This window comes from Sorex araneus, chromosome 1 (assembly GCF_027595985.1).
Source record: "Sorex araneus isolate mSorAra2 chromosome 1, mSorAra2.pri, whole genome shotgun sequence".
Lineage (NCBI taxonomy): Eukaryota > Metazoa > Chordata > Mammalia > Eulipotyphla > Soricidae > Sorex > Sorex araneus.
The window spans coordinates 451,361,043-451,376,513 of record NC_073302.1 but is presented as its reverse complement, the minus strand read 5'-3'; the positions used below and the strand labels follow the sequence as shown (position 1 = coordinate 451,376,513).

General features: G+C 70.6%; 1 protein-coding gene across 4 annotated transcripts in view; it reads right to left on the bottom strand.

The window, feature by feature from the left end:
- DPP6 (dipeptidyl peptidase like 6) overlaps nucleotides 1–15,471 on the bottom strand; it is a 216,754-nt gene that overhangs the window by 9,343 nt on the left and 191,940 nt on the right. For all 4 annotated transcript variants that reach the window (XM_055120728.1, XM_055120801.1, XM_055120575.1 and 1 more), the window contains exons 8-16: nucleotides 14,488–14,608; nucleotides 12,126–12,280; nucleotides 11,695–11,792; nucleotides 8,990–9,113; nucleotides 8,156–8,194; nucleotides 4,849–4,956; nucleotides 3,814–3,905; nucleotides 3,292–3,339; nucleotides 2,631–2,749 (exon numbers count right to left, since the gene is read on the bottom strand). In XM_055120728.1, coding sequence (XP_054976703.1) covers nucleotides 2,631–2,749; nucleotides 3,292–3,339; nucleotides 3,814–3,905; nucleotides 4,849–4,956; nucleotides 8,156–8,194; nucleotides 8,990–9,113; nucleotides 11,695–11,792; nucleotides 12,126–12,280; nucleotides 14,488–14,608 — 904 coding nt within the window. The remainder of the gene's footprint in view (nucleotides 1–2,630; nucleotides 2,750–3,291; nucleotides 3,340–3,813; nucleotides 3,906–4,848; nucleotides 4,957–8,155; nucleotides 8,195–8,989; nucleotides 9,114–11,694; nucleotides 11,793–12,125; nucleotides 12,281–14,487; nucleotides 14,609–15,471) is intronic.

Below are 15,471 nucleotides of genomic sequence, written 5' to 3'. Positions count from 1 at the left end.
GATGTGGCACGCGCCCCTCAGCCCCGCGCCCCACTGCCACCCCCTGGCCCCTCACAGCCTCTCCTGACCTGCAGACACGACTCCCGCGGGGTCTCCGCTGATGGGGGCCCTGCCCCGCGCTGTGACCCGTCACGGAGCTGTCGCCGCAGCCCTCACTGCGCCCTGACACCCCTGCCGCCTCCCCCGCAGTCTCGCCAGCCCCGCGGGCCCTGCCTCTGCCCTCTCTGCTCAGTGCTCCACCAAGTTCCTGACGAGAGACCCCCCCGCCAGGCGCCCAGCACCCTCCCTCCCTGTGCCCGGAGCCCCGGCGCGCGGCTCAGCCCTCCCCCATTGCTCAGAGCCCGAGGCCGCTCCGGGCAGAAGGCTCCGGGTGCCCGGCTCGCTGCCCGCCCCGGCACCTCGACGAGCCACTGCAGACGCGTCAGGCTGGATCTCAGACCACGCTGCCACGGGCAGCAGAGGGCAGCGGCTTCTGGTGGCGGGCGCCGTGGGGAGGAGGAGGGGGCACAGGGCCCCGTGGGGCCGAAGGATCGCGGGAGAGGAGAGCAGGTAAAGGCAGGTGAGGTCGGGGAGCAGGGGAGGGGGTGAGATCAGGGAGCAGGAGGAGGTGAGGGGGAGCAGGAGGGGTGAGGTGGGGGAGCAGGATGGGGTAAGGTGGGGGAGGAAGAGGGGTGAGGTGGGGGAGGAGGACAGGATAAGGTGGGGAGCAGGTGGAGGAGTGAGGTGGGGGAGCAGGAGGAGTGAGGTGAGGGAGCAGGAGGGTTGAGGTGGGGGAGCAGGAGGGGTGAGGTGAGGAGCAGGAGGGGTGAGGTGAGGGAGCAGGAGGGGTGAGGTGAGGAGCAGGAGGGGTGAGGTGAGGGAGCAGGAGGGGTGAGGTGGGGGAGCAGGAGGGGTGAGGTGAGGAGCAGGAGGGGTGAGGTGAGGGAGCAGGAGGGGTGAGGTGGGGGAGCAGGAGGGGTGAGGTGAGGAGCAGGAGGGGTGAGGTGGGGGAGCAGGAGGGGTGAGGTGAGGAGCAGGAGGGGTGAGGTGGGGGAGCAGGAGGGGTGAGGTGGGGGAGCAGGAGGGGTGAGGTGGGGGAGCAGGAGGGGTGAGGTGGGGGAGCAGGAGGGGTGAGGTGAGGAGCAGGAGGGGTGAGGTGAGGGAGCAGGGTGCAGCAGGCTCAGGCAAGCTGACTCAGTGGGAGCACCGAGGGACTAGTGGGGGCGGAGCACTGACTCCGCAGAGAGCACTGAGCGCGGGCTGTGCATGGGCACGCGCAGCCAAGGTGCCGGCTCCGAGTCCACTGCCCAGGGGAGCGGAGGGCCGGCCTCATGCGGCCACTCATGCAGCGGCTCCTGCGGAGAAGGCGCCCGGGTTCGACTTGAGCGGGCAGAGGACGCCGAGCCGGGTTAGTCCCTCCCGCCCACACACGGGGACACTAAGGACCCAGCCCTGGCGGGCAGCAGAGACGAGGGCAGTCTTCTCACTCCGCCCCCTGGCAGTGCTCCCGGGCACGCGGGGGAAGCCCACGCGTGTGTTCGCGGCTCTGCAGACCCCTCACGGCGCAGCCCGCGGCCGTGCTCTCTGCAAAGGACGTCCTGACGTGCAGAGGTGCAGCGCGGAGCCTTCCCGGGCCGGGCTACTCCTCTGTCCCGCAGGCGACAGACACCTCCCCCACCCCGGCCACGGCCCCCTCCTCGCGCACGCCTCACGGCTGCTGCGTGGGGTCACCGCACGGCGCCCCGTGAGAGTCTCCTCGTCTAACCGAGCGCGCACGGGCTGAGACACCCCTGCGAGGCGGGCACCAGGACCCAGAGTCTGCAGAGGGCTGCAGGCGTGTGTATGCGTGTCCGTGCAGGCGCGTGTGCGTGTGTGTGCATGCGTGTGTGTGCGTGTGCGTGCACATCTCATGGCTGCACTGCGCATGTCAGAGTCGTCCCAGGTCCCTCCCGCCACGCCCGGCTCCCCTCACGCGCCCACCCTGCTGCTGGCCCCCCCTCACACCTGCGCTGCCTTCCAGAAGTTGCCGCAGTTTCCAGACCCCGCGTCACACCGTCCCGGGAGACCAGCGACAGGCCGGGCCTCAGCACGGCCCGGGAGCACAGAAGCCAATTTACCCGGCTCAAGGCGCGCGCAGGTGACACACGGGTCTTATTAGCAGGACGCGGAGGCCGGGCTGGCGCCGGGCACGGGCCTGGGGACCGGTGGGGGCAGCGGCGCGGGGAGCCGCTGACGTTCCTCTAAATGGCCTCCAAGTTGCCAATTACCCGGTTCTGAGGCTACCTGGGGGCTTCTGGAGCGCAGGGGTGAGTCGCGCCCTAATGAAGGCTGCGAGGTGAGCACGGCGGCGCGAGCACCCGCCTGCGCGAGGAGCAAAGAGGCTGTGGGGGGCTGGCGGCAACTGGCCGATCCGGGCGGGGGGGGCCCGTCCCTGGCACCCCCGGGAGAGACCTGAGCACTGCCGAGGGAGCCCGAGTACCAGGAAGAGGGAAAGCACAGACATGTCCCTGCAGGCGCGGCGCTCCTGGTCTCGTGCCGCCAGGCCGGGACTCCCGACAGGGACACTCGGGCTGAAGCCCCAGCCCGGAGCCCGGCCTGTCCGCACCCGGGCACAGTCCCCGCCTCGGGGAGCTCGCGCGGGCGCGACTCACCCTCACACTTGAGCAGGAAGAAGTCGTGGCCGTGGCTGAAGGAGGCGCTGAAGTAGGTGCAGTTGTCCACCAGGTCGCACGACAGGCACTGCCGGTTGAAGCTGCCCACGGTGCTGGCACTGGGGGCGTGGGCGGCCGTGAGTGCTCCCGGGAGGGGGGGGGCGTGAGTGCTCCCGGGAGAGGGGCCGTGAGTGCTCCCGGGAGAGGGGTGTGAGTGCTCCCTGGAGAGGGGGGTGTGAATGCTCCCAGGAGAGGGGGTGTGAGTGCTCCCGGGAGAGGTGGGTGTGAGTGCTCCCAGGAGAGGGGGTGTGAGTGCTCCCTGGAGAGGTGGGTGTGAATGCTCCCAGGAGAGGGGGTGTGAGTGCTCCCGGGAGAGGGGGTGTGAGTGCTCCCGGGAGAGGGGGGTGTGAGTGCTCCCGGGAGAGGGGGTGTGAGTGCTCCCAAGGAGTGGAGTGCGTGAGTGCTCCCGAGCCTTCCGCCCGCAGCAGGTCACCTCCCTCCCATGTGACTTCCGGCGCCGTGTGGGTCCCCGGGCCCCAGGGAGGACGCCCAGTCGCTGGCCTGTGCACGGCTGAGGTGACGCGCCCGGAGCCCACCCTGGGAGTGCACTGGGGGGGGTCGGCCTGCCCAGGTCCAGCTGGGAGCCCCCCCCCCCACATACCTGTAGAGCTGCCGGCGCCGCGGGAGGTCCTCGGTGCTGAGGAAGTAGCTGCGGGCGACAGGGGCGGGGCTCGCCAGCCTGCAGCTCGCCGCGCGGTCCCGGCGGGGGTCTGGGGGGGCCACGACTCGCGCCCGCTGCAGGCCCAGCTCACGGTCGGGCGGGGGGCTCGGGGCTGGGGCCGGGGCCGGGGCTCTGAGTGGGGGCGCCTGGGCGGGGCTTCGGGGTGTCCTGCCGCTGCCCGAGTCCGTCCGCCTCTGGCGACGCGTGTGGGGCGGGGCGGGCGCCCAGCGCTCACCCACAGGGCCTGGACAGCAGCCCCCGGCCCGGCCCCCCTGGGCCCCGCGGCCCCCCGCCCACCGCGGGGCGTCTCCCGCCCGCGCCTCCGGCAGGGGACAAAGGCCCGTTCCTGTCTCCGCAGAAAGCGAGGGAGGGGCTCAGGGCCGTCTGGCCGCCCCCCGCCCTCCCCCTCAGGGCCCGTCTGGCCGCCCCCCGCCCCTCCCCCGCCCCGGCCCTCCCCCTCACATCTTGCTGCGCTTCTCGTCGTAGGACAGGATCTTGGTGACGTCCCAGTCCCCGGACGTGATGGACTGGATGTTGTCGTTGCTGCTGTTGGGCTGGAAGAGACGGGACACGGGGCAGTGAGCCGGGCTGAGGGGCCGGCCCGAGCCCTCCTGGACAGGACCGTCAACGGGACCCCCAGCGCCAGCCGCGGGGACCACACGGGCACCTCCGGGCAGAGCTGGAGCTCTGGGGATGGAAGGTGTGGGAGGGGCCAGGGCTGCAGGGGAGGAGGCAGGGGGGAGGAGGGACGGCAGGGGGAGGGGAGGAGGCAGGGGGAGGGGAGGAGGGACGGCAGGGGGAGGGGAGGAGGCAGGGGGGAGGGAGGAGGCAGGGGGGAGGGGAGGAGGGACGGCAGGGGGGAGGAGGGACGGCAGGGGGAGGGGAGGAGGCACGGCAGGGGGAGGGGAGGAGGCAGGGGGAGGGGAGGAGGCAGGGGGGAGGAGGAGGCAGGGGGGAGGAGGGACGGCAGGGGGTATGACGCAGGGCGCATGGCTCTGGAGGGTCTCAGCAAGGCTGACTGAGCCGGTGAAGGGAAACGCGTCAGACCTGGGCCCGGGTGCAGGCGGCCTGGTGGGTGCCCACAGGAGGGGTGAAGGGCCGGTGCAGGGCTGCGGCTGTGGGGGGTCTGCGGGCCATGAAAGGGGCTCAGCCAGGCCGGAGCCCCGAGGGGCAGCTGAGGCAGCTGGACCCTGGCCGAGGGAGGCCTGGCCCCGCCCGGCCTGCGGCCTTGATGACCAAACCCAAAGGACTTGGCGAGGCGGGAGGGGCCGGGGGCGCTGGGGTCTTGCAGGAGCAGCACCCCCAGGCCACACGCTCGGGCCCTGAGCTCCTCAGCTGGTGTGTCCACCCCCGGCCACGGCCAGCAGGGGAATGTGGACCTCGTGACCCGGGTTTCAGCAGGGCTGGGGGCTGAAACCCAGCCCTGCCGCTGCCCGCCCTGCCGCTGGGCTCAGTCGGGAACCCCGGACGCCAGCGTGGGGCGGGCCGGGTGGGTACCTGGGACGAGGACACGGTGATGTGGTAGAACTTGCCCTGGCCGCCCTGCGGGATGGCGCGGACGAAGAAGAAGGTGCGGCCGTCCCTGGAGAACACGGGCTCCTCGTTCTGCGGGCGAGAGGGTGGTCAGGGCCGCGGGGCACCGGGCAGCCGCGCGGCCCGAGCTGGGGCTGCTCTCGGGCTGGTGGGTGGGCAGCAGCCCCCAAGCGCCCGTTCCGGGGGCAGAGGAGGGCTGAGGGTCAGGAGGGGGGGCCTGAGTAGCAGGGGACAGTCAGCCTCCGGGGCTCAGTGCTGCTGGACGGCACAGGGAGAGGGAGCCTGGGCAGTGCTCGGTGCTGCCCCCAGGTGGACGCAGGGAGATGGTGGCCCAGGCTGTGCTCAGTGCTGCCCCCAGGTGGATGCAGGGAGAAGGTTTCTTGGCCTGTGCTCGGTGCTGCCCCCATGTGGATGCAGTGACAATGCCCAGGCTGTGCTCGGTGCTGCCCCCACGTGGATGCAGGGAGATGGTGCCCCAGGCTGTGCTGGGTGCTGTCCCAGGGTGGATGTAGTGAGAAGGCTTCCAGGGCTGTGCCCGTGCTGCCCCCATGTGGAGGCAGGGAGATGGTGCCCCAGGCTGGCGTGGTGCTGCTCCCATATGGATGCTCCGGGAATGCTTCCTGAGCAGTGCTCGGTGCTGCCCCCACGTGGATGCAGGGAGTCGGTACTCCAGGCTGGCTCGGTGCTGCCCCCACGTGGATGCAGGGAGTCGGTGCCCCAGGCTGGCTCAGTGCTGCCCCCATGTGGATGCAGGGAGTCAGTGCCCCAGGCTGGCTCAGTGCTGCCCCCATGTGGATGCAGGGAGATGGTGCCCCAGGCTATGCTGCCCCCTGGTGGATGTACGGAGAGGGCTTCTGGGGCTGTGCCTGGGGCTGCCCCGCGTGGACGCAGGGAGACAGTGCAGCACCGAGTCTGGCTGGGGCGGAAGGAGGCAGCCCAGGGGGCTCTGCAGCGCGGGGCAGGGTGCTCCCTGCAGGCAGGACTGTGCCCGTCTCCAGGCTGGAGGGAGAAGGGGCGCTTTGCTCTGTCGCAGCTCGGGCAGCTTTGGCGCCTCTGACGTTCCCGCTGGGAAGTCCCCGCCCGTGAGCACCGACCGGCTGACTCGAGGCGCTTTGTCACTGCCGGCGCCGCGTGCTGGCGTGGGGAAGGAGGACCCGCAGTGAATCAGCGCGGTGCGGGCACACATGCAAATAGGATGTGCCCAGAGCAGCGCGGACACGGGATTAAAACGACATTTAATCTTCATGAATATGTGCGGTAAAATGAGACCTTTAATCTGCAAACATTTATTTTCCGCACTCGGAGCCGGGAGCACGGCATCGGAAGAGCAGCAGCGGGGAGGCCAGCGCCGTGCCTGGCTCTTAAAGGCGCGTCTCCTGGCCGCAGCAGCGCCGACACAGCGGTGCAGATTGTCCTGTTTCTCTGGGCAATGTTTGCGCCTCAGGCGGAGAAAAATACTCTCCAGAGATTCGGTAATTTTCTTTTTCTCCTTCTTGTATTCGGGCTGCACCCAGCGGTGCTCAGGGCTCGCTCCTGGCGGGAATGGGGGGTCCGTGCGTGGTGTCGGGGACTGAACGAGGGTCAGCCACGTGCAGGGCAAACGCCCCCCCGGCTGTAAGGTCGCCCCGGCCGCGGGAAAGCTCCTCGGTGGGTGTAACGGTGCTTCTGTCTGGAAGCTTCCCGCTGAGGGGGCCGCGGTCTGTCGTCTCCACACAGCCGGGGATGCCGCACGGACCCCGCCGAGACCGGCTTCTCCCCGCGCGGCGTCTGCAGTGACAAGGTGCCAGGAGTTCGGAGCAGGGCCGCAGGCACCAGCAGGTCCATCCCCCGCGATGCCGGTTTCTTCGCTGCGTGTGCGGAGACCCGGGAGCCCCTGTCCTGCACGTCCCCAGCGGCTCTGCAGGGGGGACATCCCTCCGGGCTGCTTCACTGCCAGGCCTGGACAAAGGTGGGCCTTCGCGAAGGGCCTTCCCCTTTGGGGAACTGAGCAGTCGGCTCACGTCGCCTGGGGCGGGTCCAAGCCGGCACCTGCCAGCTGCTCAGGGCGACTCCGGACACACGCCGTGACACGCATCAGCACAGCTGACCCGCTCCCGCATCCCCAGCCGGAAGGGAGTCTGGCCCTGCCCACGCGGAGGGGCTGAGCCCTGGGTGACGCCTCAGGGCTTTCTCGGACCCTCTGCCCGAGCGTCCTCCTGCTGCGTCTGCCCTGAGACGCCGCGTCGGGCGCCCACTAGAGCCTGGCGTGCAGAGAGCAGCGCAGAGGCCCCAGGCCCCCCTCACAGACGGCCTTGCCTCCGCCCGGATGTGACGCCCAACTTGGAGAGGAAAAGTGACTGTGGGCGTGAGAGTGGCTGGCGGAGCAGAGAGGACGCAGAGCAAGGCCCCGGGGCTCACACCAAAGGAAGTGCATTTCACTCAGAGTTGCTAGAACGTTCCGGGAGAATCGTCACTGCTGTGTGTCCACCTGTCTTTGACACCAGGAGGACACGCCGCACCCTCTACCCGACGTTTGACACTTGAGTCTGGTTGGGTTTTTCGGGCAATTTTCATCCCGCCAGGTGAGGAAAGGAAGGAAGGAAGGAAGGAAGGAAGGAAGGAAGGAAGGAAGGAAGGAAGGAAGGAAGGAAGCAAGCTTCCCGCCCGCCCACCTGTCCTCAGTGCCAGGACGCGGAGGGGGACAAAAACCAAGAAAGGCTCCACTGACACCAGCGCTGCTCGTATCCGGGACGCCGACGCAGCGAGTGGCGGGGCCCCTCGGAGCCTCCCCTCCGTCTCATGCACACTCCTGCGGCCGCGCGAGGCCGGGCTGGCCGGGCCGGTTCTGAAGCCAGATTCCCGCACGGCAGTGGGTCCGCTTCTAAGAGGCAGCCACGGAGACCACTCGGAGACGCGGGCATGAGCCGCGCCTCGGCCCCTTTGATGGTGCCAGGCGTCTCCGGCGGGCCGACGTGCTCGCCATCTCAGCCTGCCCGCAGGGCGACATCTGGGCGGTGGGTTGCGGGGCAATGGGGTAAACTCTCCTGCGCGGCCTCGGGCTGAGCACCCCCGGGCACCCCCCCGACACAGATGCCCAGGGGCCCACCTCTGAGCCCACAGCCAGGCTGCTGTGCCAGCGTGGGCGGACGGGGGCTCTTCTGGGGTCACACCCAGCGACGCGCCCTGCTGTGCGCTCAGGAATCACTCCTGGCGGGGATCGGACCCGGGTTGGCTGCGTGCAGGCAGGAGCCCCCACCCAGGGCGTCCTGAGGGAGCGGCCGGGGGTCCTTACCTGTCTGTGCAGCCAGGCGTCGCTCTCGTCCTCGTGTTTCTGGAAGGACAGAGCGTGTCAGAGGCGTGCAGCGCGGCAGCACCAGGCACTGCCATGCGTGTGGCGGAGCCGAGCCTGGCACACGTGGTGCCCCGAGCCAGAGCCCGGCCCAGCCTGCGCAGACACGGCGGAAACGCCATGAACCCCGCACCCCGCTGGCCACGGGCGGGTTTGGGGAGGACCGTGCTGGCCCGAGGGGCGCACAGGCGGGGGTGGGGCCATAGCGACGGCAGGAAAGACACGGCCGCAGGCTCCAGGACCTGAGCAGTCCCGGGGGGGCGGGGGAGGGGGGCACGGCGGGGAGGGGCTCAGACACGGAGGGGGGTGGGATGGTGAATGCACGCGACCCTGTTAGCACTGACACCAGCCACGGTGCCTGGAGCAAGAAGGGAAGGTGACTCCAAGCAGGGAAAGGCCTCGGCACCGGGAGCACCGGCCCGGAGCCCGGCGGGGAGCAGGGATCTGTCCGTGGTGCTGACGGGCACCGCAGGGACTGTCCGCGGTGCTGACCCCGCACACGCTTCTCTGCGCCCAGCTCAGCCCCTCATTCCCGAGTCCCCTCCGCAGGGTCTCGTGGCACCCGGGTGCCAGCCAGTGGCCGTGCCCGAGTCCCCGGGGCTCGAGTGCAGACGCGCGACCGTCTGTGGAGCCGCCTGGACCCGCACACCCGTCTGCAGCCGGTGGGCGCCCCGGGGTGCCCTGGGGCAGGGCGGGTCATGTCCTCTGCTGCTCTGGGACACGGGCCGCATCCGGTGCAGCCCTCGGTCCCCCGCCGAGGCTGCCGTGCCCGCCTACCTTGGTGCAGACTCCGGTGGTGGCGTCGCACAGCGTCAGGATGGACACGTTCTGCGCGCGGCTGAGCCAGTTCACGGCGACCTTGGTGCTGGTGGCCCACTTCACCATGGTGATGTAGTGCTCCCTGGCGGGGAGGGGAGGAGCTGGGGCGGGGCCAAGCCCACCGGCAGGGCAGGAGGGCGAGCTGCCACCCCCGGCCCCTCCGACCGTCCCCCTCCCCAGGGCCCGGCAGGGGTGAGGCTGGCCAGAGCGAGCAGGGGTGCAGCTCAGAGACAGGAGCTGCAGGACTGGGCGACCTGGACCAGGGTCCACCCCCCATTTGCCACGTGTGTGGTGAGGAGGAGCACTGGGGCGGGAGCATTGCACATGCTGCGGCTCTCGGGAGTCGAGGGGCCCTCGGTGGGAACGTGCTTCCTCCATGCAGCCACGAGACGCCCGGATTCAGCCCGAACCACCACCCACACGGCCAGAGCCGCCCCCCGCCCCCCCCAGCCCCCCGGGTCTCGGCGCTGAGCTGGGGGTGACGGAGGCAGCACAGGAAGGGCCGGCCCGCGGGCAGAGGCCGCGTGTCCAGTCACACCCCAGAGCTGAGATGGCCAAAGGCGGCCGCGTCCCGAGCACAGAGGAGGAGCAGGAGGAGCCGCCCGCGGGGAAGGGCTGCCCGCCCGCCCGCACCCCTGCCCCCTCCCCAGCACCGCGCTGCTCGGCGAGGCCTCCGGGCTGGGCCAGGTGAAGACTCTGCCCTGCCCCGCCCGGCCCCGCCCGGCCCCGCCACAGCGCTGGGGGCCCGGTGGGAGCCTGAGAGGGTGGGCAGGGCCCGGGGACGCCTGCTACACAGGGTGGAGGAACATGCCCTGGGCAGAGACCCAGGGCGGGACCTGGGGGAGGCTGAGGGGCAGCCAGGAGGCTCCACAGCTGCCCCTGCCCACCCATGCCGCCTGCCGGGACCCCGCCCTGGGCGGCCGCGGCGACGGGCTCGGGCGCTTGCGGGAAGGCGCAGCCTGGCGGGAAACGGGCAAAGGGCCCACAGCAGAGCAGAGACGCTGCCCGCGGCGCCAGCCATGAATTTTTTATCAGCCCATTTGTTGGGCATGAAATATTAACCGCGGCTCGCGGCTGTCCCCGGGCGGGGGGGGGGTCGTGTCACTTCCTGGCTGCAGACTCGGCGGAGGCCGTGACAGCTGAGTGGCAGCAGGACCAAGAACAAAGCGGGCGGCGTCTGGGCCTGGGCATGGCCGCCCGCGCCAGCGCAGCTCAGGTCCTGCGGGCGGGCGGGCGGCGGGGGCAGCGGCCGCGGTGACCAGAGGCCAGATCCGGGCTCTGCACGGACCTGGGCAGGAAGTGGCCGGCAGGCCGGGCCGCAGGGTGTCAGCCCAGGGGACCCCGGCCAGACCCCGGGGCTCCCTCCGGCAGGGAGGGGGAGGGAGTGGCTGTCACACCCGGGTCCGAGAGCTCCGGGCCGTCCGTCGGGGACCTGAGCTGAGCGGGGCCGGGAGACGGCACACAGCAGTGGGTGGGGACAGCCTCGCCACCCCCCGCTTGTGTCCACGTTCCCGCGCCGTCCACGCACAGGGAGAGCCGTGGGCAGGGGGGCCGCGGCCGGGAGGGGACAGGCCAGGCGGCAGAGGGGAGACTCGGCCGGCAGCGGGAGCCCCAGGCCAGTGACAGGTGGGCTAGGGTGACGGTCAGGCCAGCGGGGGCCCGGGCGGACGAACCGTGAGACACGGCCCAACAGTCTCTGGAGGCCACGCACCCCTGGGTGCTGGTCCCTGCCGGCCTGGCACCCCCCTCCCCCACGAGCAGCTGCCCCAGGCTGGGCTCAGCGGGTCCAGGGCCGAGGGCACCGCCAGCCTCGCACCCAACGCCCTGGCACGGTTGCCCAGCCGGGCTCCTCTGCCACTCGCCCCCACACGCCGGGTCTGGCCTGGACGGTCCCGCCCTGTGGCCCCCGTGGCTGCCAGTGGCCACTTGTGCTGTGGCCCCACTTGTGGCCTCTCGCTCCGGGCCCGGGAAACACGTGGGCGCGGGGGACAGGCACGGCCCCGCCCCCAGGCCTGTGGAACACGCGTCGCCGGCGCCCCTTCCTGCCCGGCCGGGGCTAATTTGTCATTGTCCTTGACGCCGGTCAAGCCCGCAGAAACAGGATCACCAAATTGACTCGACGAGATTTTCAATTAACTCAGACAGATGGCTCCAATTTTCCAGGTGACTTTGCTCATTAATTCAGCGTGGCGGCTGGAGCGGCCCCGGGGGGCCGGGGGGGCGGGGGGCTGGTGCGGGCTGGAGGCTCCGGAGGGCAGAGCGGGCGGTGGACGCGCCTCTGAGTGCTCGGCTCCGACCAGCACCGGCCAAGTCCCCCCAAGTGGGGACACCGAGTACTGCGGCCCCGGGAGGGAGGAGCAGAGTGGCCCCAGGGGGCCCAGTGTGGCCCCTGACGCCCGAGGCCTGGAGACACAGGCTGGGGCCCTGTGCAGCCCCCGCCCTCCGCCTGGACTCCCGCAGCAGGGCTGGGCTCGGCGAGGACGGGGTGACACGTGTCCCGGCCACTCCCAGCACCCGAGGGCCCCTCAGCCTCAGGGCTCCTGCGCCTGCCCCCCGGCCCTGCCTGTGGCCACCGTGGGCAGCTCTGGGCACGGCCAGCCCAGGCGTCTCTCCCGGGGACATGCCCACACAGCCGCGCAGACCAGAGGGGTCGTGCCACCAACCTCATGCGGGGGTCGTCGGGGGGCGTCATCTCCAGGTCGTGGGTGGGTCCGTTCAGGCCGATGACGTGCAGGGAGATGCTGGGGTTCTCGCATCCAGCCTGGGGCGGGACGGGGTCAGTCAGCGCCCAGCCGTGGTCCTGCCCTGCACCCGCCCTCCCAGCGCCCGCGAGGAGCCGGTGACCACTGCGACCGGGCGCGGGGGGGCTGCTCTGGGCTGGGCCCCGCCTGCGCTGCAGGGGGCGGGGGCGCCCGGGGGGCTCTCGGGGGGCGGAGTGCTGGACTGTCCCCGGGGACCCGCGGGGGACGGCCCGGAAAGGGCATTTCAGAGGGAAAAACCTCAAATCTGGGGGGCTGGAGGAGGGTCAGGGCCACGTGTGTGGGGAGAGTGGGGGTGGGCAGCCCGCAGCCCCCCGCGCCCGCGCCCCGCCTACCTTGGGGTAGTGGTAGGGCTTCGAGGTGGGGTACACGGAGCCCGTGTAGCTGGGCAGCTCCATGAGCGGCACGCGGGAGTCGTTGATGGTGGCGTAGGCCAGGCGAGTCCCGTCCGGGGACCACCAGTGGGCGATGTGGCTCTTCAGGATCTCCTCTGGGGACAAGGGCAGGGTGGGTGGGCAGGTCCCGCATGGGGCACACCACGGGGCCTCCACCATGGCCCTTCCCCAGGGCTCTGAAAGTGCCTGTGTCCCCACCGCAGTGCTCCCCACAGTGCTCTCATTCACAGTGCTCCCATCACAGTGCCCCCACCCCAGTGCTCCCCCAGCACAGGCCAGCGCTGCAGACGCTGACCATCTGGGAACCTTCGTCTCTGCACAGGCCGGGTGGCTCTTACCAGCATTTCTGAGCTGGACACTGGCCCGCAGGGGCCTGGCCAGGGGGAGGGAGGGGCAGTGAGGGAACCGGCCTGGGGGTGCAGGGACGCAGGGGCCAGCCTGGGGGTCCCTAGCACTCCCTTGGGTGAGTGCGGGGGGGGAGAGGCGTGCAGGGCGGGGGCTTTGCTCTGCCTGGCGGGACACCCCAGAGCCGTGACAGCCCAGAGCACGGCCAGCTGCACCCCAACCCCCGGGGCCCGGCCCCGCCCAGCCCCGGGTCTGACAGGGACGGGCGAGGGGCCTGGCCCCGCCCAGCCGACACCGTGCTGAGCATGTGAGGGTCCTCCTGGCAGGGCTGAGGTGAGGGGAAGCCCCTGGATTTGCTTCTCTTTATTTAAATTTCTTTTGGGGGTGGCGCTCAGGGGCTGCTCCCGGCAGGGCTTGGGGAACTGTCTGCAGCCGGGACCCGAACCCGAGCTGGCCGCGTGCAAGCCAAGAGCCGCAACCCCTGTTCCCTTGGCAGCCCTAGGTCCAGCCGTCAGACCACACTGACCCACAAGCAGGGCCACTCTTGGCATCGGTCCCCCAAAAGCAGGAGTTCAAAGGGGCCCATGCACACCCACGCCCACGGGCACGCTCAGTACGAAAGCCGAGACGCGGAACAACCCGATGCCCAGCCATGGACGGAGGGATCAGGAGCTGTGGTACATCTACACAGGGGAATATTATGCAGCTCTGAGAAAGGTCAGAGTGTGGCGACTTGCAGCAGTGTGGGTGCAGCTAGGGCAAGCAGGCTGCGTGGGGCGGTGAGGAGGGGAGGGAGCGTCCCGGGCGCCCGCCCTCGTGTGGGGGCTGAAGACACAGTGAGGGAGCGGCAGGGGCCCCTAACGAGAGGGCTGACCCACTCAGGCGGGGGGAGGGGACCCGGCTGGCGTGTGGCTCGTGGAAGCTGTGCGGGGGTCTCCCAAGCGGTCGCCACAGAGCCTCAGTGGAAGAAACAAGCTGACCACCTCCGGCCCGGCCAGCCGGAGCCAGAGACGCTCCCCGTGTGGGCACGTCTGGGCAGGTGTGCACGGCCAGAGCCCCCCAGGAGTGAGCCCCGAGCACCGCGGGGACGACGCCAACCACAAACACGGCAACACCGAGAGCCCCTGGGCCCGGAAGGGAACGTGGCAGAGTCGCCCACGGACCGCGGCACTGCCCCGGCCCACGAGAGCTCCGGCACGCATGTGACGTGTGTGACGGGCCGTCACGTCAGCCAGGGAAGGGGCCGGGCCATGGACCGCAGGACTCGAGACCCCGACAGGTGGGTAGGGACGGGGGCGCGGGGCCCTGCTGTCCCGGGCAGACACGCGTGATGGGCACAGAAGCCGTGCGCTGCCCTGCAGGGAGAGACCCCGCGCGGACCCCACTGGGCCCCTGGCCTCGGGACAGCTGTGGCCACACGCCCAGGGCCGCAAAGAGCCGGAGGCACCAGAGACACCTGCTCATCTACAGGCGCGCACGCTTGTGTGTGTGCGCGAGTGCGTGCGTGTGCACCTGTGTGTGTGTGCGTGCACGCCCCCCCGCCCTCCAGTGTGTGTGCGCGTGTGTGTGTGCACGCGTGTGTATATGTGTGCGTGCGCGCCCCCCGCCCTCCAGTGTGTGTGTGTGTGCGTGTGTGTGCGCATGTGTGCGCGCCCCCCGCCCTCCAGTGTGTGTGTGTGTGCGTGTGTGTGTGCACGCGTGTGTATATGTGTGCGTGCGCGCCCCCGCCCTCCAGTGTGTGTGTGTGCGCGTGTGTGTGTGCACGCGTGTGTATATGTGTGCGTGCGCGCCCCCGCCCTCCAGTGTGTGTGCGCGTGTGTGTGTGCACGCGTGTGTATATGTGTGCGTGCGCGCCCCCCGCCCTCCAGTGTGTGTGTGTGTGCGTGTGTGTGCGCATGTGTGCGCGCCCCCCGCCCTCCAGCAGCCCGGCCCGCCCAGCGGTGGCCCCGGCCCTCACCTTCGTACAGCCAGTCGCTGAGGCCGTTGAAGATGACGCCCTCCTTCCCCGTGGACACCACGCGGATGGCCTGCTTGCCCACGCGGGCGCAGTAGTAGATGTTGTTCTCGAAGATGAAGATCTGGGGCAGAGCGGAGACGCCGTCAGCTGCCGGGACACCGGCAGGACGCCGGCCCTGCCCCCTCCCGGCCCTGCCCGCCCGCCCCCCACGCCGGGCTCTGCCGGGTCAGCGCGGCCCATCCTGGCTCTGGCCTCTGTGTACAGCTGCCCCGTCCGCTGTCTGTGCTGGGGGCGGGGCCACTTCTCTATCCCGGCTGCTGTGAACACCGGGCACCTTCTCAACGCACTCCTGGGGTGGCAGAGATGGCGCAGCTCCGGCTGGGGGCAGCCCCGGAGCTCTGCCAGGGGCCGGCCTGGGCGCAGCCCAATGCCTGACACGCCGTCACTGGGATCAGACCCGGGGGCTTGCTGGGGGAGGGGTCCCCGCTTCACTCCCGCTGAGCTTCCAGGAAAGTCTGAGCAAACAGAGCCGGAGCCAGTGAACACGGCGGCCGGTCAAGTGACCGTGATGGGCAGGCGAGGCTGTGAGGGCCCGAGGGTCAGCTGGGGGGCTGGGGGTGAGTGGGGCCTGCAGGGACACGCAGGGGCGTGCAGGGCAGCGTGCTGCGCGCCCGGCCGCTACTCCCGGCCCGAAACATGCAGTGGCGGACACCTGCGGTCAGCAGCGTGCTGACCCCCGACTCCCTGCTGAAGAGAGCGGTGCCAGTGCCTGCCGTGTGCCGTGTACTGTGTGCCCATGTGTCTGCCGTGTGCTGTGTACTGTGTGCCATGTGCCTGCCGTGTGCTGTGTACTGTGGGCCCATGTGTCTGCCGTGTGCTGTGTACTGTGTGCCATGTGCCTGCCGTGTGCTGTGTACTGTGTGCCCATGTGCCTGCCGTGTGCTGTGTACTGTGTGCTGTGTGCCGTGTGTGCTGCCCCCTAGT